The following is a 26,644-nucleotide window of genomic DNA, read 5'->3' on the forward strand; positions in this document are numbered from 1 at the left end:
GCCCTGGCACACCCGCTGCCCCACAGCTGCAGAGTCCCGCTCCCACCCCGGCACACCCGCTGCCCCATGGCCACAGAGGCCCGCCCCCGGCCAACCCGCTGCCCCACAGCCACAGAGCCCAGCCACCCACTGCCCCACGGCCGCAGAGCCCCACCCCTGCCCCGGCACACCCGCTGCCCCACGGCCGCAGAGCCCCACCCCCGCCCTGGCACACCCGCTGCCCCATGGCCGCAGAGCCCCACCCCTGCCCCGGCACACCCGCTGCCCCACGGCCACAGAGCCCCGCTCCCACCCCGGCACACCCGCTGCCCCATGGCCACAGAGCCCCGCCTCCGGCCAACCCGCTGCCCCACAGCCACAGAGCCCAGCCACCCACTGCCCCACGGCCGCAGAGTCCAGCCAACCTGCTGCCCCATGGCCACAGAGCCCCGCCCCCACCCCCAGCACACCCGCTGCCCCACGGCTGCAGAGCCCCGCCCCCGCCCTGGCACACCCACTGCCCCACGGCCGCAGAACCCCGCCCCCACCCCGGCCAACCCGCTGCCCCACAGTTGCAGAGCCCCGCCCCCACCCCAGCCAACCTGCTGCCCCACGGCCGCAGAGCCCCACCCTCGGCCAACCCGCTGCCCCACGGCCGCAGAGCCCTGCCCCCACCCCCAGCACACCCACTGCCCCATGGCCGCAGAGCCCCACCCCCACCCCGGCCAACCCGCTGCCCCACGGCCGCAGAGCCCCATCCCCGCCCTGGCACACCCACTGCCCCATGGCCGCACAGCCCTGCCCCTGCCCTGGCACACCCACTACCCCAGAGCCCTGCCCCCACCCCGGCTAACCCGCTGCCCCACGGCTGCAGAGCCCCGCCCCCGGCCAACCTGCTGCCCCACGGCTGCAGAGCCCCACCCCCGGCCAACCTGCTGCCCCATGGCTGCAGAGCCCCGCCTCCACCCCCAGCACACCCGCTGACGCACAGCCGCAGAGCCCCGCCCCAGCCCCCGCCCCTGGCCAACCTGCTGTCCCACAGCCGCAGAGCTCCGCCCCTGCCCCCGCCCCTGCCCCCAGCTGCCCCGCTGCCCCATGGCTGCAGAGCCGCTCCCCCTCCCCCACCCCCGGCACACCCACTGCCCCACGGCCACAGAGCCCCACCCCCACCCCCCAGCACGCCCGCTCCCCCACAGCTAGACACACGTGGGTGAAGCAGACAGACGTACAGACAGGGTCCCCCACCTCTCAACGTGCCCTGCACAGTCTGTGGCTGAGCTGTGTGGCTCTCTATGGGGCAGTGCTGGGTGCCCCCCTGCTGCTCTGGGTCGTGGCTCCTGGCTGTGGGCGGGCTGAGGGCAGCCCCTGGCAGGAGCCTGTCCCCCTGAAAGGGAGTGGAGGGGCAGCCCAGCCTCAGCTGCCCTGGTGCCCTCGCAGGGGGTGTGCGGCACGTGGGGTTGTCTGAGATCCCTGAGGGATGCTGGGGCTGTTTGCAGCTGCTGAGCGTCGCTTGGTTCCCTGAGGGCTGAGGGCCACGTGTGGTTCTCCTACCTCGGCCACTTGGCCAAGGGCTGGTGGGTGTTCGTGGGCGGCTGGGAGCCTGGCCACTGACAGGCATGTCCCCTCTCTGCAGGCTGCATGCACCTCTGATCCGCTGGAAGCCCCAGGCGGACAAGGACTGGTCTCAGGCGTGCCAGGAGAAGGAGGAGGTGACGTCCGCTGCCGGTGCCGCCTTCCCCAGGACTGGTCCGAGTACCTGCATGATGGGCCGAAGCACCATCCCACTAGGCCCAGAGCTCACCCCTGGGTGCTCCTCAAGCGGGGTGGGGCACTGGAGCAAGGGGCTGAGAGATGGACGAGGAATGGGCCCTGGTCTCAGACCGTGGGCACCCAGGCCTGCGCCTCTGGTCCCTGTGCAGCCCCGTCCCATCAGTCCCTGCACAGCCCCCAGAGCTGGGCAGACATCTGCTAGTCCCAGCGTCCTGCACCCCGCCCCTACCCTCATAGCTGCTCTCTGCTGCGGGCCAGTGGCTGCTGGGCAGCTGGCCCACGTCCCCACCCTGCCACTTCCGCAGACAGCCAGCCTCCTCTGCTTGCGTGGTGTGACCGGGAGCCCTTTGAATGCTGCAGGCCTGCGCCGAGCTGGCTGCAAGGGACCAGGATCTGCTCCTCATCCAGCAGGCGAAGCTCTCCACCCCCCAGAAGTCCAGGCTGAACCAGCAGCTGCGGGACGAGGCCTTTGAACGCTACATGCATCTTGTCTACAGGCAGCAGCCCAGGATCCAGGTGACAGTGTGGCCAGGGAGGTGACTGGCTGGGCATTTGCAGGACAGACAAGGGGGGGTTGCTGTCCCCTGTGGGGGACTCTCCTTTCAGACGGTGTCATGGCGTCCCCTGGCACAGACAGCACCTGTCGGGGCAGACAGGGAGATGACTCCCAGGCAGGAGGAAGAGACGGGGAATTGCACTGGGTAGCCAATAACGGGAACCAGGTAGCTGGGCTTGTGATGGCTGGGACAGGCCGCGTGCGCCTCTGAGCTGCTGGAAGTCCCAGGCGGATGAGGACTGGTCTTGGGCGTGCCGGGAGAAGGAGGAGCTGACGTCCGCTGCAGGAAGTGCCTTCCCCAGGGCTGGTCTGAGCACCTGCATGAACTGAGCTTTCTACATGGGGCCCTGCTTTTCCTCCCTGCAAATAGCAGCCCCCCCGTTCCCCACCTGTCTAACGTCAACCAAGCCGACGGGAATATCAAACAAACCCTTTCGGCACGTGTCAGAAAACAAGTCGGTGGAAGGCAAAGCGCTATTAACCGGTCTGTAAACCTGAGTGCACGGGCTGAAAACCAGCAGCATATGGCAACGTGAGCTGGGTGAGCCGCAGACTGCACTCACCTTAGCAAAATTTCAGCCACCCCCACTTTGCGCACCCCTGGATGGGACGAACACGCCTGCCTGCTGCAATGGCTGCAGATCGCTTGAGACCTCCAGCCAGACGTGTGTGCAGGGCTGGGGAGGAGCCGGTGGTTGTGGCATATGGGGATACCAGCAACATACGTACGGGAATGTAGGAGAGAGCTCCTAAGGATCAAATGTGGGCAAGAGATTAAAGTCCAGAACCTCCATGGTAGCGTTGGCTGTGCTTCCACTTCCATGCGCAGGGCCAGCAGGACAGACCTGCGGGCTCAGTGTGGGTGAGACAGAGGGGTCGGGGGGGGAGGCATTTAGGGTTACTAGGAACCAGGGAACCGTCTGCAGAGAAGGAGTGGCTCCACCTGAGCCAGGCTGGAACCAGACCGCTAGAGCACGCAGGTCATGGAGGACTATTGAAACTGGGAGCTGAGGGAAAGCAGCAGGAGCAGAGGCCCAAGTGGCTCGGATGGAGACAGTCCTTAGGGGAGGGAGCGTTACCGGGACTCTCTCGAGCCCAGTAAAGAGGAGAGGATGAAAGCGAGAAACTGTCCAATACGAGAGTCTCGGTCAGCGACATCACGAGAAGGCAGGTACGAGAGGTGCCTTGAGTGCTTGGACACGAGGCTGGAAGCCTGCACGCTGACACGGGGGAGCCTGAGCACCTATTTCAAACAGGGAACTGACGTAACAGGCTGCCCGGAAGTGGTGGCTGGAGCATAACCCCCAGGACCCCGGTCTAAGGTAGGCAGGAGTGACAGCGTTGGCCGCGCTGGCGGCGGGAGCGTCACCATCCGTCACAGCGAGCCTGGAGTCACAGTAGTTCAAATCTGAAAGGAACCCAGGAGTCCTTCGCAATCGAAGTGCCGTGACTTCCTCACATCCCCCATCGCGCCCGGGAACGCGCGTGTGAGATTGCAGAATTACGCAGTGCGGCTGTAGCCTGTCACTTAAGCCAGCGCCTGTGCCTGGTGACGGCAGGACAGCGAAAGGGACGCTCCAGAGAAACGGGGCCTCTACTCTTTTCCATCCGCGAGCTAAGGAAGTTTGGTCTGTGCACCCCCAGCAGAATCACACGCTGCCGGCTGGAGGGGTCTGTGGTCGCCCTGCTGGGTGGCACTGGGCTCTCCCCCGAGCAGCCGCCCAAGCACACAACTTACAGGACCACTCCCCCAGAGCTGATCCTGAAAACACCAGCTGGTAAATCTAACTGCAGTAATAGGCAAGTTGATTGGAAGTGTGGTAAAGAACACAGCTGTGACTCCAGACGCTGGCGGCCGAGCTTTGTGGAGGAAGAGTCAACAGTTAAACAGCGCACATACAGGTTAGCAGAACCTTCAAAGAGACCCATGAGCAAGAATGCTCCTCCAGTCAAGTTTCATCCTAAATGCTCCTATTCCTGCCTGATGGTGAATCAAAGCTTCTAGCGATAGACTAGGACTGTTTGCTCCCATGACATGACCGGGGCAAACGCTGACCATGCTGCTGCCCTAACAAAGCAAGTTTGCAGTTCCGAGTTCCAATGTTGATAAATGCAAAATAATGCAAATGGAAAACATAATCCCACCTGTACATATAAAACAATGGGGACCAAATTAGCTATTTCCACTTAAGAAAGATCTTGAAATCATGGTGCATAATGTTCTGTGAACATTGGCTCACCGTGCAGCAACAGTGAAATGAGCGACAAGAATGTTTGGATCCATTAGGAAAGAGTCGGATAACGAGGCAGAATATATATCATCATCAACAACCACCACCACCACAGGCTCAGCTCCCTTTGGAGTCTGATGCTTCCCTCAATATTTCCTTCCATCCTCTTTCCCTGTCCAGTGCAGAGTGGCTTGGTTTCTGTTGACCACCGCTGCACCAATCTACTACATCATCTACCCATTCCCTGTGGGGTCTGCCTCTCCTGTTCAAACCGTCCGCTATGTCGAATACCAGGGTCTTGATTATTCATTTGTCGTTCATTCTGCAAATATGCCCAAATAGCTGTAACTTGCATTGTGTAACCTTCTGTAGTAGGTTCTCCTTCAGCTGTATCTTCCTATGTAATTCCTCGTTGGTGACCTTCTGCATCCATCCTATTCTCAGAATCTTTCTAGAACAATTTCTCTCGAATGCCAATATTCTTCTCCTTGAATCTTTCATTATCACCCGTGTCTCACAGCCCTACAACATGCTGCTGAATACACACTTTTTCAAGACACTCAGCTTTCTTCCTAAGCTAATTGCTTTGCTTTTCTAGATCTTATCCATCGCCTTCAAACTCGCTCTTGCTTTCGCTGTTTCCTTCTTACAGTCTAGATCATACGTTATGTTGCTCCCCAGATACATGAACTTGTCTGCGTTTTCTAGTTCGATCCCATCTACCCTGATGTTCCTTCCTATTTTCTTATCTCCAAATACCATTGTTTTTGTTTTATCGATGTTCATAATCAGTCCAGACCGCTTCCTGTCCTCCTTTAGCACCTGCACCATAGAATCAGAGCGCTGGGAGGGACCTCAGGAGGTCATCTAGTCCAGCCCCCTGCTTCAAGCAGGATCAACCCCCCACTAAGTGATCCCAGCCAGGACCTTGTCGATCCGGGACTTAAAAGCCTCCAGGGATGGAGAATCCACCACCTCTCTAGGCAACACATTCCAGTGCTTCACCACCCTCCTGGGAAAGTAGTTTTTCCTAATATCCAACCTACACCTCTCCCTCTGTAACTTCAGACCATTGCTCCTTGTTCTGCCGTCTGACACCAGTGAGAACAATTTCTCACCCTCCTTTTTAGAGCTTCACTTCAGGAAGTTGAAGGCTGCTATCGAATCGCCCCTCGGACTTCTCTTCTGCAAACTAAACAAGCCCAAATCCATCAGCCTGTCCTCACAGGTCATGTGCTCCAGCCCCTTAATCATTTTTGTTGCCCTCTGCTGAACCTGCTCCAGCAAATCCACATCCTTTTTATACTGGGGTCCCAAAACTGGACACAATATTCCAGATGTGGCCTCACCAGTACCAAATAAAGGGGAGAAACCACTTCTCTAGATCTGCTTGAAATACTCCTCCTAATGCACCCCAATATGCCATTAGCCTTCTTGGCTACAAGGGCACACTGTTGACTTATATCCAGCCTTTCATCCACCATAACCCGTAGGTCCCTTTCCACTGTACTGCTGCTGAGCCAGTCGGTCCCCAGCCTATAACAATGCTTGGGATTCTTCTGCCCCCGTGCAGGACTCCACACTTCTTGTTTTTGCTAGCTTCTCCTCATCTTCCTCAGTGATAACTATATTATCTGCAAACCTCAAGTTGTTAATTCTTATGCTGTGCACAGATGTCCCTTCTACCTCTTCTTTGATCTTGTCCATCACTCTCTCTAGGAGCGCGATGAAGATACTTGGCAGTATCGGATCTCTTTGTCTCATATCTGTACTTGTTCTAAACCAACTTTCCAACTCCCTGCATGTTCCCACCACCGCCTCCGCATTGTCTTTGATGTCCTTCAACAACCATATCAATCTGCTATCCACTCCGTGCGACTCCAACAGCACCCAAGTCACTTTCTGATCTGTACTGTCAAATGCCTTCTGCAAATTGATGAAGCAATTGTAGATGTTGTTGTTCATTCAATGAGCTTTCTCCACTATCAGTCTTAGTGCCATATCTACTGTATGGTACTTCTGTCTTTCTGGAACCCTGCTTGCTCATCGGCCAGATGTTCTTCTATCTGTGACCTCAGTCTCTCTGTCAGTATCGTCACCAGCACCTTGCCTAGGTGACTGGTCAGGGCAATCCTTCTGTAGTTCTAGCACTCCATCGGGCTTCCTTTCTTGTGTGTTGTCACTGGCACGGATGTTGTCCGTTCCTTAGGTGCCTTCCCTTCTTTCCACACTATATTACATAGCCGGTGTATTTCCTGAGTCACACTTTCTCTGCCGTATTTGATCATCTCTCCTGTGATCTTATAACTTCCAGGGCTCTTATTGTTCTTTAGCTGCTTCACTGCTCTTTCTCCTTCCTCCTTCGAAAAATTGTTCTCGCTCTCAATGCTACCACACAGATCTATGGTACACCCACAGCTAGAACGCTGCATGCAGTTCAGGTCACCCAGCTCCAAGAAGATCTCTGCGAATTTACAAAGATACAGGGAAGGACAACCAGAATGGCTGGGCATGGAACGGATCCCACACGCAGGAGTTGCAAAGACGGGACGGGAACGAGGGAAAAGAGACGCTTTTGGCGGGATACAAGAGCGGTCTGTGAAATCATGCATGGGAGGGAGAGTGCAGAAGGAAGTAGCACTTGTGCCTTCACGCACCAAACCAAAGGGGTGACCAGGTGAAGTGAACAGGCGGCAGGTTTAAACCTAACAAAAGGGCGTGTTTGTTCTCACAACACAGAGTCCAGCTGTGGGCCCGTCTGCCAGGGGATGTTGCAAAGGCCAAAACTGCGACTGAATTAAGAAGGAGCGAGCTGAATCCCCGGAGGACGGCTCCACGGCTGACTTCCCTGTGGCAGTTGTGGTGGGACTCAGCCCTGGGCTCTGGGTATCTCAAATCTCTGACTGCCAGAAGCTGGGACTGGCCACCAAGGGTGGATCACTCTGTACGCTGCCCGGCTCTGCTCATTTCCTCCGGAGTCTCCAGACAAGGCCCTGTGCTTGCTGGCGCTGTGACCCAGCCTGGCCATTCCTACCAGGCATGGCTGCTCGGGAGCTGGCGGTGAGGGGAGCGTGACCGCCCCCTGGTGGGGCACAAGAGTGTGGCAATGTGAACCCGCCAGGTGCAGGCCAGCTGGCAGGTTACCAAGCGTGTGCTGGGGGCAAGTGGCTGGCTGGGCAGTGTCTGCACAGCACTCGGCTGGATGTACTGACGTGCCCTCCCCTGGGTGCTGGGGGTGAGCAGCTGGCCACAGAGCTGCACAGCCCACGCGTGCGGCAGCCAGGACCTCGTGGCAGTGCCGAGCCTCGTGTGTGGTGGGTGGCGGCTGCCCCAGCCAGCTCCCCAGGCTGAGCGCCTCAGGGCACGGTTGGGGGCACAGGCGGAGCTGGCTGACGCCTCCTCCTGCCTTTCCATGCAGATCCCCCACACGGACGCCTTTGATGCGGACATGGTTCTGGAGGCCTGTCTCGCCGGTGAGTCGGTGCCGTACCTCTACGTGCCGGCTGCGTCTCACCCCTTCCTGGGGGCCTTCCCCTGCGGCGCCGAGGAGCACGCCGACCCCCCACTGCTCAAGGTGAATGTGCAGCACGGCTCCGGCAGGTGGCCTCACCCCAGGCAGCCAGGGCGTTGGGTCAGGGCAGGCCAGGACTCGGGCACTCCGGCCACTAGGCCATGCTGTTTCCACTGCAGGTGGGGAGGTGAGGGGTGGCCTGCCTGGCGCACCAAGCCTGGGGCAACAGAGAAGCCCTGGGGACCCCTGGCCTCTTCCCAGTCCCCGTCCCCCGCACTGCTCCCTTGCCAACGTTCCTCTCCAGACCTTGGGCTGCGGATCTGTCTGCCTCACTGTGCCGCGGGGGGCTGCCTGCTGAGTGGCACCTTCCCACCCAGCTCCTGTGGCCCCCAGGCTCCCGCAGCAGACGGGCTCTGCCCAGAGGACACCCCAGAGCCTCGCGCAGGCCGTGGCTCACGTTCGGCTCTTCCAGCCCCCAGCACGTCCAAAGTGTTGGACGACGCCCTGCACAGCCCCTTGCTGGCAGCCGTCCGCAGTCAGATATCGCAGGTGAGGGCTGGGGTCGGCACCACGCTGCTCGGGCTGGCAGCGGGTCCTTGGCCAGGTCTGAGCTCACCCAGGCCTGGCTGGGGCAGGGGTCCAGGGGCTGTCTGGCTGAGGTTGTCTCCATCAACCCCAAACCCTCCAGCTCCCATCCCACCCCCACATGTCTGTCGGCAGCGAGGTCCCAGAGCCACCCGGGTCCCTCTGAGCCTCTGGCCCTGGGACTCGCCTCCCTTGGGAGCAGCCTGGGCCATGGGTGCTCTGCAGTGAGCCCGGCTGTGGGGAGCAGCCACGGGGTGAGCAGGCAGCGGGGCCGGCGGGTGTGTGGGCAGCAGCCACACAGCATCGGGCAGGGCCTGGTTGCTGCTGCATGAGGGCGTGAGGCGGCCAGGCGAGCGCTGGCAGAGCTGTGTGCAGCAGGAACGGACTCCGCTGGCAACGGGTGCAGGGCAGCTCGTGTTTGGCTCACCCAGCTCTGGTTACAGGCCAATATAAAAGCGCCTTCCCACCCAGCTCCTTTGACCCCCAGGCGCCCGCAGCAGATGGGCTCTGCCCAGAGGACACCCCGGAGCCTCGCACAGGCCATGGCTCACGTTCGGCTCTTCCAGCCCCCAACACGTCTGACTTGCTGGGTGATGCCCTGTGCAGCACCTCACTGGCAGCCGTCCGCGGTCAGATATCGCAGGTGAGGGCTGGGGTCGGCGGCAGGCTGCTCGGGCTGGCAGCAGGTCCTTGGCCGGGTCTGAGCTCACCCAGCTCTGGCTGGGGCAGGGGTCCAGGGGCTGGCTGGGTCAGGGGATCTCTAGCCTCACAGCTGGCTGGGTGGTAAAGCTGTTACCCGGAGGCCTGCCCTGCCGTGGCTGTGGCACTGGTGCATGTGCTGGGTTGGGGCGGGGCGAAGGGAGAAGGTGCAGACACAGCCAGAACAGCTGGCAGTACGAGTGGAATAAATCCCTTCTGCATCTGGCCGCCCAAGGCTCGCCAGGTGGCCGTTGCAGCCAGCAAGAACCAGCACAGCAGCAGCCGGAGCTGGTCCCCGTCACGGAAGATCCTCACAGGGAAGAGTCGGGAACACTCCACGTCTCAGGTCAGCAGTCAGCTGTCCAAGATGAGCAAAGCCTGCCCGGCACCCTGGGCCTGCCCCTTAGACCTCCTTGGTGTTGGGGAGGGGGGCCTCCAGGCAGAGGTGATTCTTGTGACGGGGTTCAGGGGCCTGCCCCCCCATCCGCAGCCAGGATGACTCTCTCTCAGCAGGGAGATTTAACAGCAGCCTGCAACTTCCTGAAGGGGAGCTCTAAAGAGGAGGGTGAGAAACTGTTCTCAGTGGTGTCAGGGGGCAGAACAAGGAGCAATGGTCTGAAGTTGCAGAGGGGGAGGTGTAGGTTGGATATTAAGAAAAACTTCTTCCCCAGGAGGGAGGTGAAGCACTGGAATGTGTTGCCTGGAGAGGTGGTGGATCCTCCATCCCTGGAGGTTTTTAAGTCCTGGCTGGACAAGGTCCTGGCTGGGAGGATTTAGTTGGGGTTGATCCTGAGCGGGGGGCAGGGGCCTGGACAAGATGAGCTCCTGAGGTCCCTGCCAGCCCTGGGATTCTTTGCTTCTATGAGAACAGGAGGGTTATTAGGTGACAGGGATGCAGGGTGGTACAGCCAGAAACAGGCAATTCAAACCATTTTGGGGAGGGGAGTCTCCCAAACCAGGGCCTTGCCCATCCCTTGTGCCTCTCCCCTAGTCCCAGCTACCTGCCTTCCAACTCCCTGTTGCAATTCAAATGGGGCAAGCTCCACCCACCCCTTTTCTCCTCAAAACGAGAAGTCCTGTGGCACCCCACAGACTAACAGCTATTCAGATATTCAGTAGCACTGGTTAGTTTCCCGGCTCCTGCAGGTGGAGGGGAGCCAGGAGCCAGTCAGACGCTTGGTTCCCAGCTCCTCACCGCTCAGGATTTCCACTCACACCATTACAAGAAACGCAAAAGTTGAAACTGTGTAAGTCAGGGGTCTACTGTACAATCCATCCTGGGAAGAGGGGTCCCCAAGCCAGGCCTGGGCCCCCTCCCTCCCTCTCCAGCCTGCCCAGCCCAGCCTGCCCTCCCCACTGCCCAGGTCCCATTCAAACCTGCCAGGCCCCTCCGCCCCCTCTGTCCTGTTTCCTGGGGAAGAAAGAGCTCAACTGGTTGCGTGGGTTACACAGTGCAGGGAGGGCCTGGCCTACGTGTGAGACGTCATCACACCGAAACGCCCCTCAGCACCATGCACTGATGCTGTGCTGAGGGAAACTGAGGCACCTACCTCGGGTTACTGCCGCAGTATAGGAAACACGTGCTACCTAACCAGGAGAATAAACCCTCCCTCACACTGCGTCACCCCTGCCCAGGCCCCAGCTTCTCTCCAACCCCTGGACTCAGCATGTTTCCTTCCCCTGCCTGTGGCCATCTGCCTCACTGCTGTCTGTTCCCTCCAGCTCTCAGCTGCCTGCACGCCGCCCCCCCTTCCCAGTGACAGCAGCTGCAGAGCAGCTGTGGGGCCTGGTTACCCCAGAGGGCAGAGGATGCAGAGTGGCGGTGGGGCCCAGCCCAGTTCCCCCAGGGGCGGTGGGTGCGGAGGGGCACACTCAGGATCACTGCCGACCCACTGTCCTCAGTCTGCCCCCCCCAATGCTCTCACTGCCCCCTGCTCTGCTGCAGCATGTGCTGGTCGCGCCCGCTGAAGTCTGAACTCTGGGGAGGGGGAGTGTGCGGGGGTGGGGGGTCTGGGTGGGGCCGAGGGTGTAGCAGGGCTCAGGGCTTGCTCAGTGGTTTGAGCATTGTGCTAAGCCCAGGGGGGCTTTACCAGCTGCAGCCCTCAAGCCCCTCTCTGAATCCAGCCATGAGCACTGATAGCAGAGCGACCCCCAGCCCAGTTCCCGCCATGGGCGGTGATAGCAGAGCGACCCCCAGCCTGGTTCCCCCCATGGGCGGTGATAGCAGAGCGACCCCCAGCCTGGTTCCCGCCATGGGTGGTGATAGCAGAGCGACCCCCAGCCTGGTTCCCGCCATGGGCGGTGATAGCAGAGCGACCCCCAGCCTGGTTCCCGCCATGGGCGGTGATAGCAGAGCAACCCCAGCCCGGTTCCCGCCATGGGCGGTGATAGCAGAGCGACCTCCAGCCCGGTTCCTGCCATGGGTGGTGATAGCAGAGCGACCCCCAGCCTGGTTCCCGCCATGGGCGGTGATAGCAGAGCGACCCCCAGCCTGGTTCCCGCCATGGGCGGTGATAGCAGAGCGACCCCCAGCCTGGTTCCCGCCATGGGCGGTGATAGCAGAGCGACCTCCAGCCTGGTTCCCGCCATGGGCGGTGATAGCAGAGCGACCCCCAGCCTGGTTCCCGCCATGGGCGGTGATAGCAGAGCGACCCCCAGCCTGGTTCCCGCCATGGGCGGTGATAGCAGAGCGACCCCCAGCCCGGTTCCCGCCATGGGCGGTGACGAGGGAGTGGCCCCCGGTCTGGTTCCCGCCGGGCAGTGGTGGCAGAGCAGCTGTGCGGCCTGGCCTGGGTCCCTCCGTGGCGATGGCCATGCAGTGGTTGCATGGCCCAGCCCGGTGTCTGTCCTGGGCAGTGATGGCGGAGCAGCCCCAGCCCGGCTCTCTGGGCTGTGGTTTGTCACACTGCTGGAGCCGGGGTGGCCGACCTGGACGTGAGAAGGAGCCAGAATTTACCAGCGTACGTTGCCAAAGAGCCACAGTAACATGTCAGCGGCTCCCACCTCCTGCCCATCCGCCCTTCCCCTTGCCTCCCCGTGCCTCCTCCCCGAGGCCGCCAGCTGTCAGCGCAGGCGGTCCAAGGGCAGCTGGGAGGAGCGAGGCTGCGGCAGGCCCCGTGGCGGGGGTAGGAATGGCCGGGACTTGGGGAATGACCGAGTCATGGAAGTGGCAGGAGCCTGCAAGTCATTAGGTCCGGTCCCTGCGCTGGTGCCGAGCCCAAGCACCGGCCCGGCCCGGCCTGGGGCGTCCGGCTCGCTCTGGCGCCGTGACCGCGGTCGTGGCTGCTGCTGTGGAGAACCAGCCGCGGTCGTCGCAAGACGGATTTGTTGTTCACGCCAACTAGCCGCGCTCGGCCACGTCAGTGTGTTGGACGCCCCGGACTAGACCGTAAGGGGCAGGGTGGGGCAGCCAGCACCCCGGCACCTTGGAAAGGGGGCACCTGCGGCTCCAGCCCCGGAGCTGGCACCCACGTGTGGCCCCAGAGGCCCGGGTCGGCCGCCCCGTCCCCAGGGAGCCGCTGTGCAACGCTCGCTTCCGTCTCTCAGGACGCGTCCCATCTCCACGCCCGCCGGCTGGCGCCCGGCTCCCTGCCCAACTCGGTGGTGCTGCAGCAGTTCTGGCGCCAGCGGGACGTCGAGTCTCCAGGGGCCTCGGTGCCGGCACTGGGGCTGGAAGAGCAGGAGGTAGGGAGTGTGGAGGGGCCCACAGCGAAGGTGCTCTGCACAGGTGCGCCCCAGGGTGCTGCTGCTCCCCCCCCTTCTCCAAGGAGCTGCCGCGGGGCGCTGCTCTGAGGCCCCCAGGGGTGTTCTGCTCTCCCCTAGTCTGCGGTTCCCTGCCTGGCGCTCTGCTTGTCCAGCCGGGGGCCAGGCTGGGCCCTGCTGGGGGCCTGGGCCCCACTGCCTGCAGTAGCCCAGCCTTCTCCCCGTGGTGGGGCAGGCAGCCGTGGTGGGCATGGGGGTCGTGGGCCGAGCATCTCCTGGCCTCGCCGTGCCAGGGATGGGGCTGCAGCTGGAGCCAGGAGCCAGGAGCAGAGCACACGGGGGGGGCCCTGTCTCGCCCCTGAGGTTAGTGCCGGTCTCCTCACTCCCTCCCCTGCGGGGGGCTGGGCACGGGGCAGAGCCCCAGATGGGCAGCCAGGGCCTCTCTTGTGGCTGAGGTCAGACCCAGGAGAGCAGAGCAGGGAGTTCCTGCCATGACGGGTCTCCTGGCCCTTCTCACAGACCCTGTGACAGCTCACAGCCCCCTGCACCCCCAGCATTACCCACTGGGGTCACCCCCAGTCACCTGCACCCTGTCCTGTGCTGCTCACAGCCGCCTGCCCCACCCCAGCCCCCAGCGTTACCCACTGGGGTCACCCCCAGTCACCTGCACCCCTCCTGTGCTGCTCACAGCCGCCTGCCCCACCCCAGCCCCCAGCGTTACCCACTGGGGTCACCCCCAGGCACCTGCACCCCGTCCTGTGCTGCTTACAGCCGCCTGCCCCACCCCAGCCCCCAGCGTTACCCACTGGGGTCACCCCCAGGCACCTGCACCCCGTCCTGTGCTGCTCACAGCTGCCTGCCCCCCCAGCCCCCCAGAGTTACCCACTGGGGTCACCCCCAGGCACCTGCACCCCGTCCTGTGCTGCTTACAGCCGCCTGCCCCCCGGTGTTCAGGCACAGTGAATTTCCAGCTCTAAACTCCCAGATCCCTGAGTTTCAAGGACGGGACAGTGGGGCTGCAGCAGGCAGAAAGGGGCAACTCCACCTCCTCCTTGCTAGGATGGCGCTGAGGAGGAAGACAAGGAGGTGGCCAGGAGCGTGGTGATTCCAGAGCTGTCCAGCGTCCCCCTGCCTGTGCCCGGGAGGAAGGAGGTAAGTGGAGACACCTCGCAGCAGCAGGGCCAGGGCTGTGCCGGCTGCCCACGCTGCATGCGGGAGGGAGGGTGCCAGGGCCATCCCACAGCGCGTTACTGAATGCCATGTCTCCTCCCACAAGCCCCAGGCCCTGCGCAGGTGTCCTGCCCGAGGGGCAGCTGGTGAAGGGCCGTGGCTCGGGGAGAAGGGGCCGCACGGGATGGTGGGACTGGGTGGGAGGGCAGGGCAGGCTAGTGACACGTGGCAGCAGGGCCCATCGAGGTAGCCCGGGGTTCACGCCGGCACCTCTCATCCAGGAGTCTCTGGTGCCGGTACGCCTAGGTCCCTCCCTGCGTGGGCCTTGCACCCCCTCCCAGGGCTGTGCTGCAGCCGCTGGCCTGAGCCCTCCTGGGGGAGTGTGTCACTGCAGGGGTCAGCAGCTGGTGGCCTCAGCGCACTCCCCCAGCCCAGCCCGGCTCTGACGAGTGCCTTTTCAGAGCTGCTCTGGGTGCGCACCTGCAGTCTGGGCTCCGAGGCCAGGACAGGGCATTGCCAGCCCTGGTGACTGCACAGTGATGCAGCTCCGGAAGCCGCGGTGATCTGGCCTCCTCCCAGCCCCAGCCTTCCCCCAGGCCAGGGCCGGAAGCCTCTGCTGCAGGAATCAAGGAGCGAGCGAAGGTTCGGCCCAGCCGTGGGCATTACACAGGGAGCTGGGAGCCCGGTGAACAGCCCTCCTCAAAGGACGGGCTCCTCCCTGGTCTCTGCAGCCTCATCCCCTTCTCTGTTCCTCACTCGGAGCACAGCCCCTGCCCGGCGCTGCTGGGAGCACTGAGCTGCCTCCAGCTGCCCCTTCCCCACCCCCTGTGCCCCGGCTGCACCGTCCTGCCCATCTCCCCCGTCAGCCCCCAGCAGGTCTCTGGGCTCCCCCACCGCCTCGGTTTCCAGGCTTCCTCCCTTCACTCGACCTCCTTAGGAAGTGTCAGGCTCCTCATCGCTGCCGTCTCGTCCCCTCGGCTGAGGCTGGGCACTGCCCTCGCGCCATCCATCTCCCTGTGCTCGCCTCCGAAGGCAGAGAGAGGGCTGGGGCCCTTCTGCTGGCACTGCCGTGTGCGAGCCCTGCCGGGAGCCCCCGCCCAGACCTCCTGGCTGCTCTCGTTCTCCTCTTTTGCCTTCCCACGGCCTCTCGACTGCCTCGCTGGGGCGTTGCTGTGCCCGGGGGCGACCCCGGGGGGCGAGGCAGGTGGACGTTGGGGTGTTGGGCCCTGGCCTAACAGCTCGGGGTGCAGGGTGTAACCAGGGCTGCAGAGAAGGACGTGGGGTCTTGCTACACCCTGGGCCCTGCCTGTTTGAGGTTCCTCTTTCTATCCTCCACTTGCTTGAGTTCACTGATGGAGATACTGAGCAGCATTGGTCTGAGAACAGAGCTCAGCAGAACTGTACGAGCCTCCTCCCCCACACGGCTGAGGCCTTGTTCCCCACTTACCAGCATGTTTCCAACCTCTCAGGTAACCGGATTTTACTCCGGTTGCTGCAGGCTGCATTGACTGTGAATGGAGCTAATTCTTTTATCGAGGCATCACCTGGCAGCGCGTACCTTTATCAGCCAAAGCTGTAATCTGACGAAAGGGTCTCGCATTGGTCTGACAAGGGGTTTTCATGAAGCCATGTGGCTGGGTATTAATTACACTGCTGGGTATTAATTACACTCCTTCACTGGCTGCATCCCCTATCAGCCGGCCCCGGACTTCACCAGGATCTGTGCAGGCTCCCTGGCCTGAAGTTTCCTGTCTTGGTCCATTTTCCCTTTGCAAACACACGCATTGCATCAGATGTTTAACTTAGGCCTCTGGGACTTCCCCAGCCTTGCAAGGTGTGTTCAGACTCCACATGAATGGCTCGGAGCTGGGGTGCCCATCCGTCCCTCATTCACAGAATCATAGAACACTAGGACTGGAAGGGACCTCGAGAGGCCATCGAGTCCAGCCCCCTGCCCCAGTGGCAGGACCAAGTACTGTCTAAACCATCCCTGATAGACATTTATCTAACCTGTTCTTAAATATCTCCAGAGATGGAGATCCCACAACCTCCCTCGGCAATTTATTCCACTGTTCGACCCCCCTGACAGTTAGGAACTTTTTCTAATGTCCAACCTAAACCTCCCTTGCTGCAGTTTAAGCCCGTTGCCTCTTTTTCGATCCTCAGAAGCCAAGAAGAACAAGTTTTCTCCCTCCTCCTTATGACACCCTTTTAGATACCTGAAAAACCACTATCATGTCCCCCCTCAATCTTCTTTTTTCCAAACTAAACAAGCCCAATTCTTTCAGCCTTTCTTCACAGGTCACATTGTCTAGACCTTTAATCATTCTTATTGCTCTTTTCTGGACCCTCTCCAATTTCTCCACATCTTTCTTGAACTGCGGTGCCCAGAACTGGACACAATACTCCAGCGGAGGCCTAACCAGCGCAGAGTAGAGCAGAAGAATGACTCCTTGTGTATTGTTCGCAACACACCTGTTAATGCATCCCAGAATCAGGTTTGCTTTTTTTGCAACAGCATCACACTGTTGACTCATATTTAGCTTGTGGTCCCCTATAACCCCTAGATCCCTTTCTGCTGTACTCATTCCTAGACAGTCTCTCCCCATTCTGTATGTGTGACACTGATTTTTCCTTCCCAAGTGGAGCACTTTGCATTCGTCCTTATTAAACTTCATCCTGTTTACCTCAGACCATTTCTCCAGTTTCTCCAGATCATTTTGAATTTTGACCCTCTCCTCCAAAGCACTTGCAACCCCTCCCAGCTTGGCATTGGGTGCGACAGTCCTGTACTGGGGACGCCAGAAAGGCGTCCTGACTTATTTTTTAAAACGGACAATTTGTCCCATATTTGAGCCATCCCCGCCACTGACCTTTCCCACCAGCAGCTGCTCAGGTGCCACTTCCCTGAGCCTCAGGAAGGTGGGGGAGAGGGGGTGGCTGCCACAGCCCTGCCTTTTCCCCAGGGCTCCTGGCTGCTGCTACTTCCCTGGGGCTCCTGGATGCTGCTGCTTCCTCAGGGCTCCCAGCAGCGGCTGCTTCCCCAGGGCGCCGGGGCTTGGCATGCCAGCAGCTGCTGCTTCCCTGGGCCTTCCAGCTGCTGCTTCTTTGGGGCTGGGCGTGCCCATGGCTACTGCCTCCCCGGGGCTTCTGGCAGCTGCCGCTTCCCTGGGCTCCCAGGCAGGCCTGCAGCTGCAGCCTCCTTCCTAGCTCCCCAGGGCTTGGTGGAGCTGGGAAGAGCTGCCCCTTCCGCTCATATCTCCCTGTCCTGTACTTGGGACAGGGAGATATGGTCTCCCTACTGAGAACGCTCCCCCACCAGTTGGTGCCTGGTCTCTGGTGCTGGGGGTTTCAAACAGACTCACTTTAGTAGTCGTTGTCTATATCCTCCCTACTTACAGACGAACAGGAGCTGTGTTAGTCTGTATTCTAACAAAACAAACCAACTGTCATGTCGCTTACGTGGCAGTGAGCATTTCAGTGGAGTGGGCCATTCTGTTAAAGACCTGAGACTGTGCGTCCTACAGCAAAGAGACTTCAGCAGCAGATTGCATTGGGAGATTTGTGAACTGGGGTTTATGCTCAAATTCGACACATTAACACTCGGTATGAACAAAGACAGCAACTACCTCCCACGTCATAAGGACGACTTCCCTTCCTTTGATGTTTGTAATGACCTCAGGCAAGATACGTAACATCCCCCATCCCTCACCCCCTCCTTCAGTCCTATGTATTTGATTTGTCAGTTTTTATTGCAGTGTTTTGGACCTCTGTGCTATATACTGTTCTTCTGGACTGGAAACGCTACAGATCTGAAGAAGTGGGTCTGTCTCACAAAAGCTCATCAGCTAATAAATCATTTTGTTAGTCTTTATAATGCTACATGACTGCTGTTTTGTCTAATTACAGATGGAAGAGAAAGGGTTTCATTGTCACCGCAAAACATAAACGCATCTCCCTGCTTCTTTCTGAACACAGAATGGATACACTGATTGAATCCTTCTGTCTGTTCTTCATCATGATTGATCGCTTTACCATCCTTATCTAGTATGAGACCTATACAATTACTAGGGGTTGTTCATGATGTATTCAAATGATTCCTTCTTCTTATTCTTAATTCTCCTGACTATAGGTTTTTCATTTATAATTTTTAGCTTCTCCTTTTATGAAGTGCCTGAATTGCTGACCTGTATTCAGTGCTATCACTTTCCCCAATTTAGTGTTTGTTTGTAAACTAGAGAACATAAGAACAGCCAGACTGGGTCAGACCAAAGGTCCATCTAGCCCAGCATCCTGTCAGCTGACCACGGCCAATACCAGTTGCCCCAGAAGGGGTGAACTGAACAGGTAACGATCTCTCCTGCCGTCCGTCTTGGGGTTCTGACAAACAGAGGCGAGGGCCACCGTTCCATTAATGGACCTAATCTCTGAGAATTTATTCAGCTCTTTTTAAAACCGTTACAGTCCCAGCCTTCCCAGCCTCCTCTGGCCAGGAGTTCCACAGGCTGACTGTGCGCCGTGTGAAGAATTTCCTTTTGTTTGTTTTAAACTTGCTGCCCATTAATTTCATTTGGTGTCCCCTAGTCCTGATATTATGGGAACAAGTCAATAATTTTTCCTTCCTCACTTTCTCCACACCGCTCATAATTTTATACACCTCTGTGATATCCCCCCTTAGTCTCCTCTTTTCTTAGCTGAAAAATCCCAGTCTCTGTAATCTCTGTTCATTTGGGACCTGTTCCAACCCACTAATCATTTTAGCTGACCTTTTCTGAACCTTTTCCAATACCAGTACATCCCTTTTGAGATGCGGGTGTAATATGGTCGGGTTTCTGGACACAGCTAGAAAAATCAGTCCAGGTACCTTTCCTTCAAACCGGGCTACTTACATCCCCAGGCTGGGATTTCCTTCTCACTAAGGCAATTCCAATCAGCCACAAAAGTACCTCTGCAGCCCCACTGGCCACACAAGCAAGCCCACAGACTTCCCAGCTGCTCTATCAGCCCAGCCCAACAACCCCCAACTTCAGGTGAGAGGCTATTAAACCTCTTCACCAACTCCACACGTTCTTGCAGGCCCCAAAGGGCCCAGCCACAGCCCCTCGGTCAACATACACTTGGGTCTTACCCAAATAACCATGCTCCCCAGTCCTTCAGATCTAAACATCTAAAGGTTCATTAGCAAAGAGAAAGAACAGGGCTAGAGAGAAAAATTGTTAAAGTGATACTTTACGTACGCCAGTTACAGCTGTCGATGCAGGCCAGGGGTGTTATCTGCTGATTCTTGTAAGTCTGAAAGTCCATTCTTGGTTACTTAATCTTAGTTCCTGGAGAATTGTAGATCTGGCCATGCTGGAACATGGATCTTTGGAATGGGTACAAGAGGCTTCTCTCCTCAAGGTGGATGCGCCTAGGTCCACCTCATGGTCCTCCCTTGTGTCCAGGCACAAAGCCCTTTCTCCTTCCCATCAGACACCTGAGGGTCAAAGTCACCTGACCAAGGTGAGCTGCTGTAACAAACTGCCATTGGTCGCTGGTTTCGCCAGCACGTCCCAGTTATTTACATGACAGGTGGGAATGATGTCTGGGCATCTCTCATTTCAGTTCCTTTGCTCAGCCCAGGTCACCTGACCAGTGGACTGCATCCCACATTTCTAGGATGTACATTCGTCTGTCTGAGCACCTGGTTTCCATCCCATTGTTCAGCCCGGTATCCTGGCTGGGGCTGAGGTCACGCCTGCTAATGCGAAGCTTAGCACTGAAAGATTGCTAATGCAGCTAGAGAGCTCAAAGGCGTAATTCTGCCGACAAACATGATACAGACACTTAAGTAGCAGACTCTGATTCAGGGTGTCCTCAGCTCTCATTAGACACCTCGCACCGTTTCTCCCTGCACTTGGTCACAGCCCGCATGCGAGAGGCAGGACTGGAAGGGCCAGAAAGGTGCAGATGTGGCCTGAGGTGAGGGTGCTGGCGGAGCCCCAGGGCTGGTGGCAGGAGTGAAGCAGCCGAGCTGAGCAGCCAGGACAAGCACGGCCGGAGTGCCAGTTCTGCGGAGGACAGCACAGGCCTGCTCATGCTGCGCCCTGCTCTCATCACAGCCCTCAGGGCGGGCAGGACTCTGCGGACCAGGGAGGTGGCTAACGGCAGAGGCGCCGGCTTCCCCGGGGCACCAGTGGGCTCTGCTGACTCAGCCGGCTTTCGTTCCAGAGCATTCTCCTGACACAGCCGGACGCGTCTGAGCACGGCCGGCTCCGAGGCGAGATCCCCGGCTTCATCCTGCAGTTCGAGGCCATGGACTGGTTCCAGCAGCTCTACCTCTTCCGCGGCGCAGTGGTGAGGATCTGCCCCTGTCGGCGTTGCCGGCGGGAGCCAGCCGGGGCCCCGGGGGCTGAGTACAGGCCTGGGAGCGAGGAGCACCTTGGGTTTAGCCCTGTCTGGGCCAGGCCCTCGCTGTGTGGCTCCAGGCGAGCCGGCGCCCTGCCAGTGGGGCAATGAGGTGGAGCTGCCTCCCGGGGCCCTGCCATTTAGCCCGTTAGCAGTGGCCCAGCGCTGTGCGGTTATCAAGCAATGATGCGCCGGCCACGTGCCACCCTGGGGGGTTCTGCGCGTGGCACGGGAGATGTGTGCCACAGTGCAGCCAGTGGGCTCTGTCCACGTCGTTTTCTTCCTGGTCATACCAGTAACGTACGGGACCCACACGTACAGGCAGGGCGGTGACTGGGCGCCGCATTGGCCGCGAGAGCCACGTGCTCCCTCTGCAGCCAATCAGAATGCGGCTGCCGCTCCCCCGACCCAGCCCCCACATGCTAGGTACGCCAGCACAGAGAGCAAAACTGGGTCCGCCGAGCTTGCGGCCCACAGAGGGGAAGGAGCCTTCTCGCGCCCACCACGGCTGTCGAGGGCTGCGTCACGGCCCCGGGGCGAGGGACCAGCTCTGTGCCCAGAAGAGGTGGGGCCAAGGGCAGGCAGCTCCCAGTGCCGCCCAGACTGCAGGCCTGCCCCCCCCACAACAGCTGTGTGCAGCCAGAGCAGCGCGGCCGTGGCGTTTTTAAGGGGCCTGGACACCAGCTGCTGCATCTGCCAAACTAGCAGTGTCCAGAGCGCCGAGCCCAGGGCAACTGCCCCACGTGCCCCTGCCCTGAGGGCAGCCCTGCTCCCAGGTACTGGTGTGATGCAGAGTTAGAAGCTGCCTGCCCATTGCCTGGGGCTGGAAGGTTTGTCTTTCTGCAGCCCTGGCAGGAGGCAGGGAGGGCCCATGTCAGCACGGCACAGGGCGGTGCACTGGCTCGTGCTTGTGCGTGCACGCACGGTGCTGGTGATCACTGCGGCGGCTCCCCATGCCTGGTACTGCTCCTCCCTTCTCCCGCCTCTGCCAGCGGCGGCCAGGCCCTTTCGCCTCTCCCAGGAGGCACTGGGGTTAGCGCTAATTTCTGCAGGCCGACGATTTTCCCTGCCTTGTTCCTTACGCTGCAGAGCTGCCCCCGTGCATGCCCTGCCATGGCAGACCCTCGGCAGCTGGCTTGGCTGTGGCTGGGGAGGCAGCTCTGAGCAGGCCAGTTCTCCCCCCACCGGCGGGGAGGCAGGAGAGGGCAGAGGAGCCTCTCAGAATGGTTCCCTTGGCAGGATTCCCTGCGTGGGCTGAGCGTGAGCGGATTTGTGCACCAGCTCCTGGAGGCGCTGCTCGCCGTGGATGACGCTCTGAAGCCAGACATCGTCCAAGCTATCCTAACGCTGCACGAGCAGGTGGGGCTGGGGAGCGGCCAGGAGGTCTGCAAGGCCCTGCTCCACATCCTCCACCGGCGCAACCCACCCACGCTGGCGGTAAGGGTCCCTGGGGCAGGGGCTGGCACGCCCTGGCTGGGCTAAGGGCACCCTGCCTACCCGTGGCCGTGGAAGGGCAGCGGTGAGCCTGCGCCGCCCCTGTCCGCCGGCTGGTCGAAACCTTCCCTCCGTGTGCAGAACCTTCCTGGCCACTGCCGTGATCTGCAGGGAGCTGGAGGCAGCTCTGGCCCGAGTGGCTGGGTCGGGGCGTCTGCAGCCCCTCTGGAGCAGAGCACAGGAGAGGGGCTTTCCTGCCCGCAGTCCGGTGGCCTGGTCACAGCCCCACGCGCTGTCAGAGCCCCTGTCCTGGTGACGGGAGCCGGCAGAGGAGACAAGCCCTGCGCCACAGGGGGAGACCAGGGGTGCGCGAGGGCTGGAGGGAGTGGCCGGGGGGGCAGCCTGAGAGTAACAGCCCCCACTCTGCTGCCTCCAGGGGCCAAGGGAGCTGCAGGTGCTGGAAGCGAGGGGCTGAGAGGCCCAGTCTGAGGTGAGGCCCAGCCAAGGGCTTGGTGTGAGAAGCCGGGACCCACAGAAAGACCCGGAGGAGGGGTTGAGCCGGGTAGCTCGTGCCTGGAGGCAGGACTGCGGCACGTGCTAACCAGGCCCAGTTCCCTCTGCCGGGTGTGGCTGAGCAGAGGCCGCGCGTGGCACCCGCTGCCGGGTGGACGGGGGTGTGCATGGAGCCCTGTGCCGGAGAGTCGGTGCTTGGTGAACAGGGATCCCTGCTCTGTCCCCCCAAGCACCGCGCACGCGGGGGCACATCCCCCGGAGGTGACGGGTGCCACCTTCAGGGTCAGGGCCAGCCCGTGCAGTGCTCTGACAGGTGGATAGGAACAGGTACGGCCTCAGCACCCGGTGTGTTAGCGCGGGAAGTGCCCGAGTGAACCTGCCATGGGCACTCAGTGCGTGCGTGACCACGCACGGGCGGCCTCTGGAGCTCAGCGCAGGGGCCTCTGCGGAGCGAGCTAGAAGCCAGCTGCCCCCAGCTAAGGCCAGAGGGGCAATGCCCCCTGCCCCTGTGTTGGAGGTGTGGGTGCCATCCCTGGGACAGTGACCCCTTCCCCAGGTGTGTGGGATACACACGTATCATGTGCAAGTGGCCTCCTGGATCTGCACCCCAGTGCCAGTATCTGGGAGTCCGGGCAGCCTGCCAGGGGCATGCCAGGCCCTGCTGGGGCAGCCTGTGCCTGCTAGGGATGGCGCGTGAGCACTCACTCACTAGTATTGGCACCGCACAGCTGTGTACACGGCTCCATTGCCATCCACTCTCTGGGCGGCTGTGGGCAGGTGCCCACCCCTCCCTGCCCTCTCCTGCAGGAGTGGGGTCTCGGCAGCCCAGAGCTGTCCCTGCCGACGTGCCCCTGCCCTCCGGGGCCACCCCTGCTCAGCAGCTCGTCTGCTGAGCCCTGCGCCTTGCACCAGCATGTTGCCGTGTGAGTACCTTTTCAGCGCTCTTAGCCAGCCCCAGCCTGAGCCCCTGAGCTGTCCTGGGGGATCACCCTCCTGCTGGCAACTGGGGCCCACTCAGGCTCTGTCTTCTCGCCTCTCAGGAGAGGACTCAGAGGAGGTTTGTCCTGGCAGCCCTGAAGGGCCTCGTAGCCTTCTGCAGGGACCAGGAGGAGCTGCTGCTGGAGCTGATGGCAACCTTTCTGCGCAGTCCCGCCTCCAGCAGGTGTGAGCCTGGCGGTGGGCAGGGCGGTCTAGCCTGCAGCGCGGCAGGGGAGCTGAGCGGGGTGTAGGGCCCCACGCTCTGTCAGGGCCCTCAGACGACTCCTCTGCCCCACACGGGGAGCTTGGGGCTGTGGCTCTGGGGGGATGGGATGCTGTGGCTGAGGGAAGTCTGGGGAACATGCCTCACACCAGGGCTGCGCTCAGCGTGCTGCGATCATAGGCCGTGCCAGGATGGCCCCCGCCCAGCCGCCCTCGTGCCCGCGCCCCAGTCAAGGGGCTGTGCGCGCAGTCCTGGGAGCGGGCAGGGAGCCCAGCGAGGGCAGCCCAAGCCGGGGAGTAGCCGCGGTCGTCAGGCGCCCGTCGGCTGACTCCAGACTCCCGGACAGAACAAGGGCAGGCCCAGGATCGGCACCAGCTCGCCCCTCTGCTCCCTCGCTGCCTCGGAGCCCGGTCCGTCCGCGGCAGCGAGCGGGGCCGATGCACCCTGGCTGGCTGGGCCCTGTGCTGCCCTCCCGCTGTCCTTGGCGGGCAGGGGCGCTTTGGACACGCCTACGCGGAGGAGATGCCCATGGCGGAAGAGCCCGTGCCTGGGAGCTCAGTGCCTGTGGGGGGGCCGGGGGCATCACTTCTGGGGTCGGCTTTGCCCTTCGGGGAAGCCGACTGGCCCCAGAGCACAGGAGCGCCTGTCACAGGCTGGCCACGCTGCCAGGCTGCTTGGGGCTGAGGGTCCAGGCTCCAGCCGGTGCATAGTGAGAGAGGGACGCGGGGACCCCTGACAGGCCCCCACCCCCTGGGGCAGAGGGCCTGAGTTCTGGCTGGCTGGACTCCAGCAGCACTTTGGGGCACATGCCCGGCTCTCAGGGGGGCCCATCCCTGGGGGCAGGTGTGCAGGTGGGAGGGGTCCCCTCCTGCCCTCCCCTCTGCGGTGCTGGATCTGTGTTTGGAGTGGGCGTGCTGAGCCACACACCCCCCCTCTGCCCCCCAAGCTGGGGCCAGCAGCCGGGACCCCTCCTGCAGGGTCCCCAGTCAGGGCCAGCAGCTGTGTGGAACCCGGGAGCAGGGAGCCAAGTGGGACCTGGGCACCAGCAAGGCTGCCAGCCGGGGCCCTGAGTGACGGGGCATGTGGTCAGGACACCCAACACCTGGGCTGCTGTGGCGCCCGCTGCACCCCCACTTCCCGCACATGCGCCCTACACTCCAACCCAGGGGCCAGGCGGGGCGCCCAGGGCAGGCAGCCGCTGGGGGAGCTGGGCCGGCCAGCCGCAGAGCCCCTCCCAGGCCCCCAGTGGGAGAGAGGGAGAGCTCCCCACGTGCCGGGCCTGGTGGGGGGCGGGCGGGTACATGCAGCACAAGCTGCTCAGAGCCCCTGGGGTCAGGCGGTTGCTGCCAGCGGCTCCCTGGGCAGCAGGGCCGCGGTGGCGCTCTCTGAGCCAGGGCTGAGGACAGGGTCCCCGGGGGGGGCCCGCGTGCTCTAGCGCTGCTCTCGCCCTCGCTCGCAGGGGCCCCCTGAAGGCTCTCTTCAGGGACGTGGGCCTGGAGGACCCGCACAGCTATTTCTACCAGGAGCTGGAGGCCTGGGACCTGGCCCGGGAGAAGCCTGGCAGCGCCGCGGCCCTGAGGCGGACCTGCGCGCGCTGGCTCGAGGGAGTGATGCAGGATCTCCAGGTGCCACCCCCACCCCACCCCCAGCACCCTCTCACCTGGACCAACCTGGGCCTGGCCGAGGGATGCAGGTGACGGCTGGGAGCCCCAGTGCAACTGGTGCACGGCCACGGCCAGGCAGGGCTGAGGGCTGCCAGGTTTCTGGAATGCTTGTGCTGGAGGGGGCCTGGCGGGGGCAGGGAATTGACACACCCAGGTGGGATGCGGGAGATGAGGGGGGCTTCAGGGCTGGCCCCGCAGGGAACCCCGTGGGGCCTTCTCTTCCCTTGCAGCTGTGCACGTGTGAAGCCCAGCAGCCGGGGTGGGGCCGGAGCTGCTGGGATGTGGGGGCAGGGGAAGGGAGGGCCAGGTTCAGTGAAAGGGGCTGTGCCCACACACTGCTCCTTGGCCTCCCTGGTCAGGGCCCTCTCTTGGGCGCTGGAAATCCCGTCACACGAACATGCCCAGCCAAGTCCTGCACCCACTAGGCCCCCCAGCTCCGTGTGGTTCCTCTCTTCATCCCGCGGCTGCACACTGCTGGGGGGACGCCCGGCCTTTCCAGCACCACCGGGGCAGGGCTGCAAGAGCAGGGGAAGCTGCTGCGTCTCACTGCTGCTCCCAGCCTGGCGCCAGCCGCCTCCTGCCCGCTCACCCCTCTCCCCCAGCTTGTGGCACCAGCGCAACCCAATGGGGCTGTAGGGCGGCCACGGCTCTGGGGCAGTGTGGCCTTCCCACATCCTCCCCTCCCCTCCCGGCGTGCTGCGAGCGGGGGTGGGGGTCAGCGCTGGCTGGGTTCGTCCCTTTGCTCCCGGGTCACCGGAGCAGCATGGTGGAGCAGGAGGAGCCGTTCCAGGCCCGGGTGGGGAAAAGGCGCTTCCCTGGCAGTGGCCCAAAGGTGAGGTCGGTGCGTGGAGACCTTCTCGTGCCCAGCTGCCATGGCACGGCCCAGTGTCTGCCAGGGACACATCGCAATGCCACGCCAGCCCCACCACCTGCCTGCTCCTGCTGCTTCCTCACCTCCCCCCAGCCCCGCCGGGTACCTGCAGCCAGGGCTGTCTTGGGGAGGGTGGGGCCTGGGCCAACCCCCACTCCAGTGCCTGCAGCCTGAGCCCTGTAACGATGCAGTTACTGCAGCTGAGCAGGGCCAGCACAGGCTGATCCCGCACAGGAGAGGGGGCCCAGCTGTGCCCCTCCAGGGGCTGATGGGGTGAGCTAGCCCAAGAGGCAGCCCCCACAGCTAGTGCCCACTCGTCGGAAGGGGTGTGTCCTGCCACTCAGGTACCAGGGACGTGGGGCGCTGTGTTC

The 26,644-nt window shown here is 61.6% G+C and overlaps 1 protein-coding gene across 5 annotated transcripts in view; it reads left to right on the plus strand.

Annotated features, from left to right (window-relative positions):
- The window catches only part of WDR97 (WD repeat domain 97), a 67,386-nt gene that overhangs the window by 24,088 nt on the left and 16,654 nt on the right, over positions 1–26,644 (plus strand). For 3 of the 5 annotated variants that reach the window (XM_074986435.1, XM_074986434.1, XM_074986439.1), the window contains 12 exons: positions 1,613–1,688; positions 2,110–2,265; positions 7,955–8,110; positions 8,441–8,596; positions 9,120–9,275; positions 9,567–9,677; positions 12,878–13,015; positions 14,093–14,185; positions 20,414–20,539; positions 21,830–22,027; positions 23,578–23,699; positions 25,198–25,363. In XM_074986435.1, coding sequence (XP_074842536.1) covers positions 1,613–1,688; positions 2,110–2,265; positions 7,955–8,110; positions 8,441–8,596; positions 9,120–9,275; positions 9,567–9,677; positions 12,878–13,015; positions 14,093–14,185; positions 20,414–20,539; positions 21,830–22,027; positions 23,578–23,699; positions 25,198–25,363 — 1,654 coding nt within the window. The remainder of the gene's footprint in view (positions 1–1,612; positions 1,689–2,109; positions 2,266–7,954; positions 8,111–8,440; positions 8,597–9,119; positions 9,276–9,566; positions 9,678–12,877; positions 13,016–14,092; positions 14,186–20,413; positions 20,540–21,829; positions 22,028–23,577; positions 23,700–25,197; positions 25,364–26,644) is intronic. The other 2 variants (XM_074986437.1, XM_074986438.1) reach the window with 2 other exon arrangements.

The sequence above is a fragment of the Carettochelys insculpta genome, chromosome 2 (genome assembly GCF_033958435.1).
Source record: "Carettochelys insculpta isolate YL-2023 chromosome 2, ASM3395843v1, whole genome shotgun sequence".
NCBI classification, from domain to species: Eukaryota; Metazoa; Chordata; order Testudines; family Carettochelyidae; genus Carettochelys; species Carettochelys insculpta.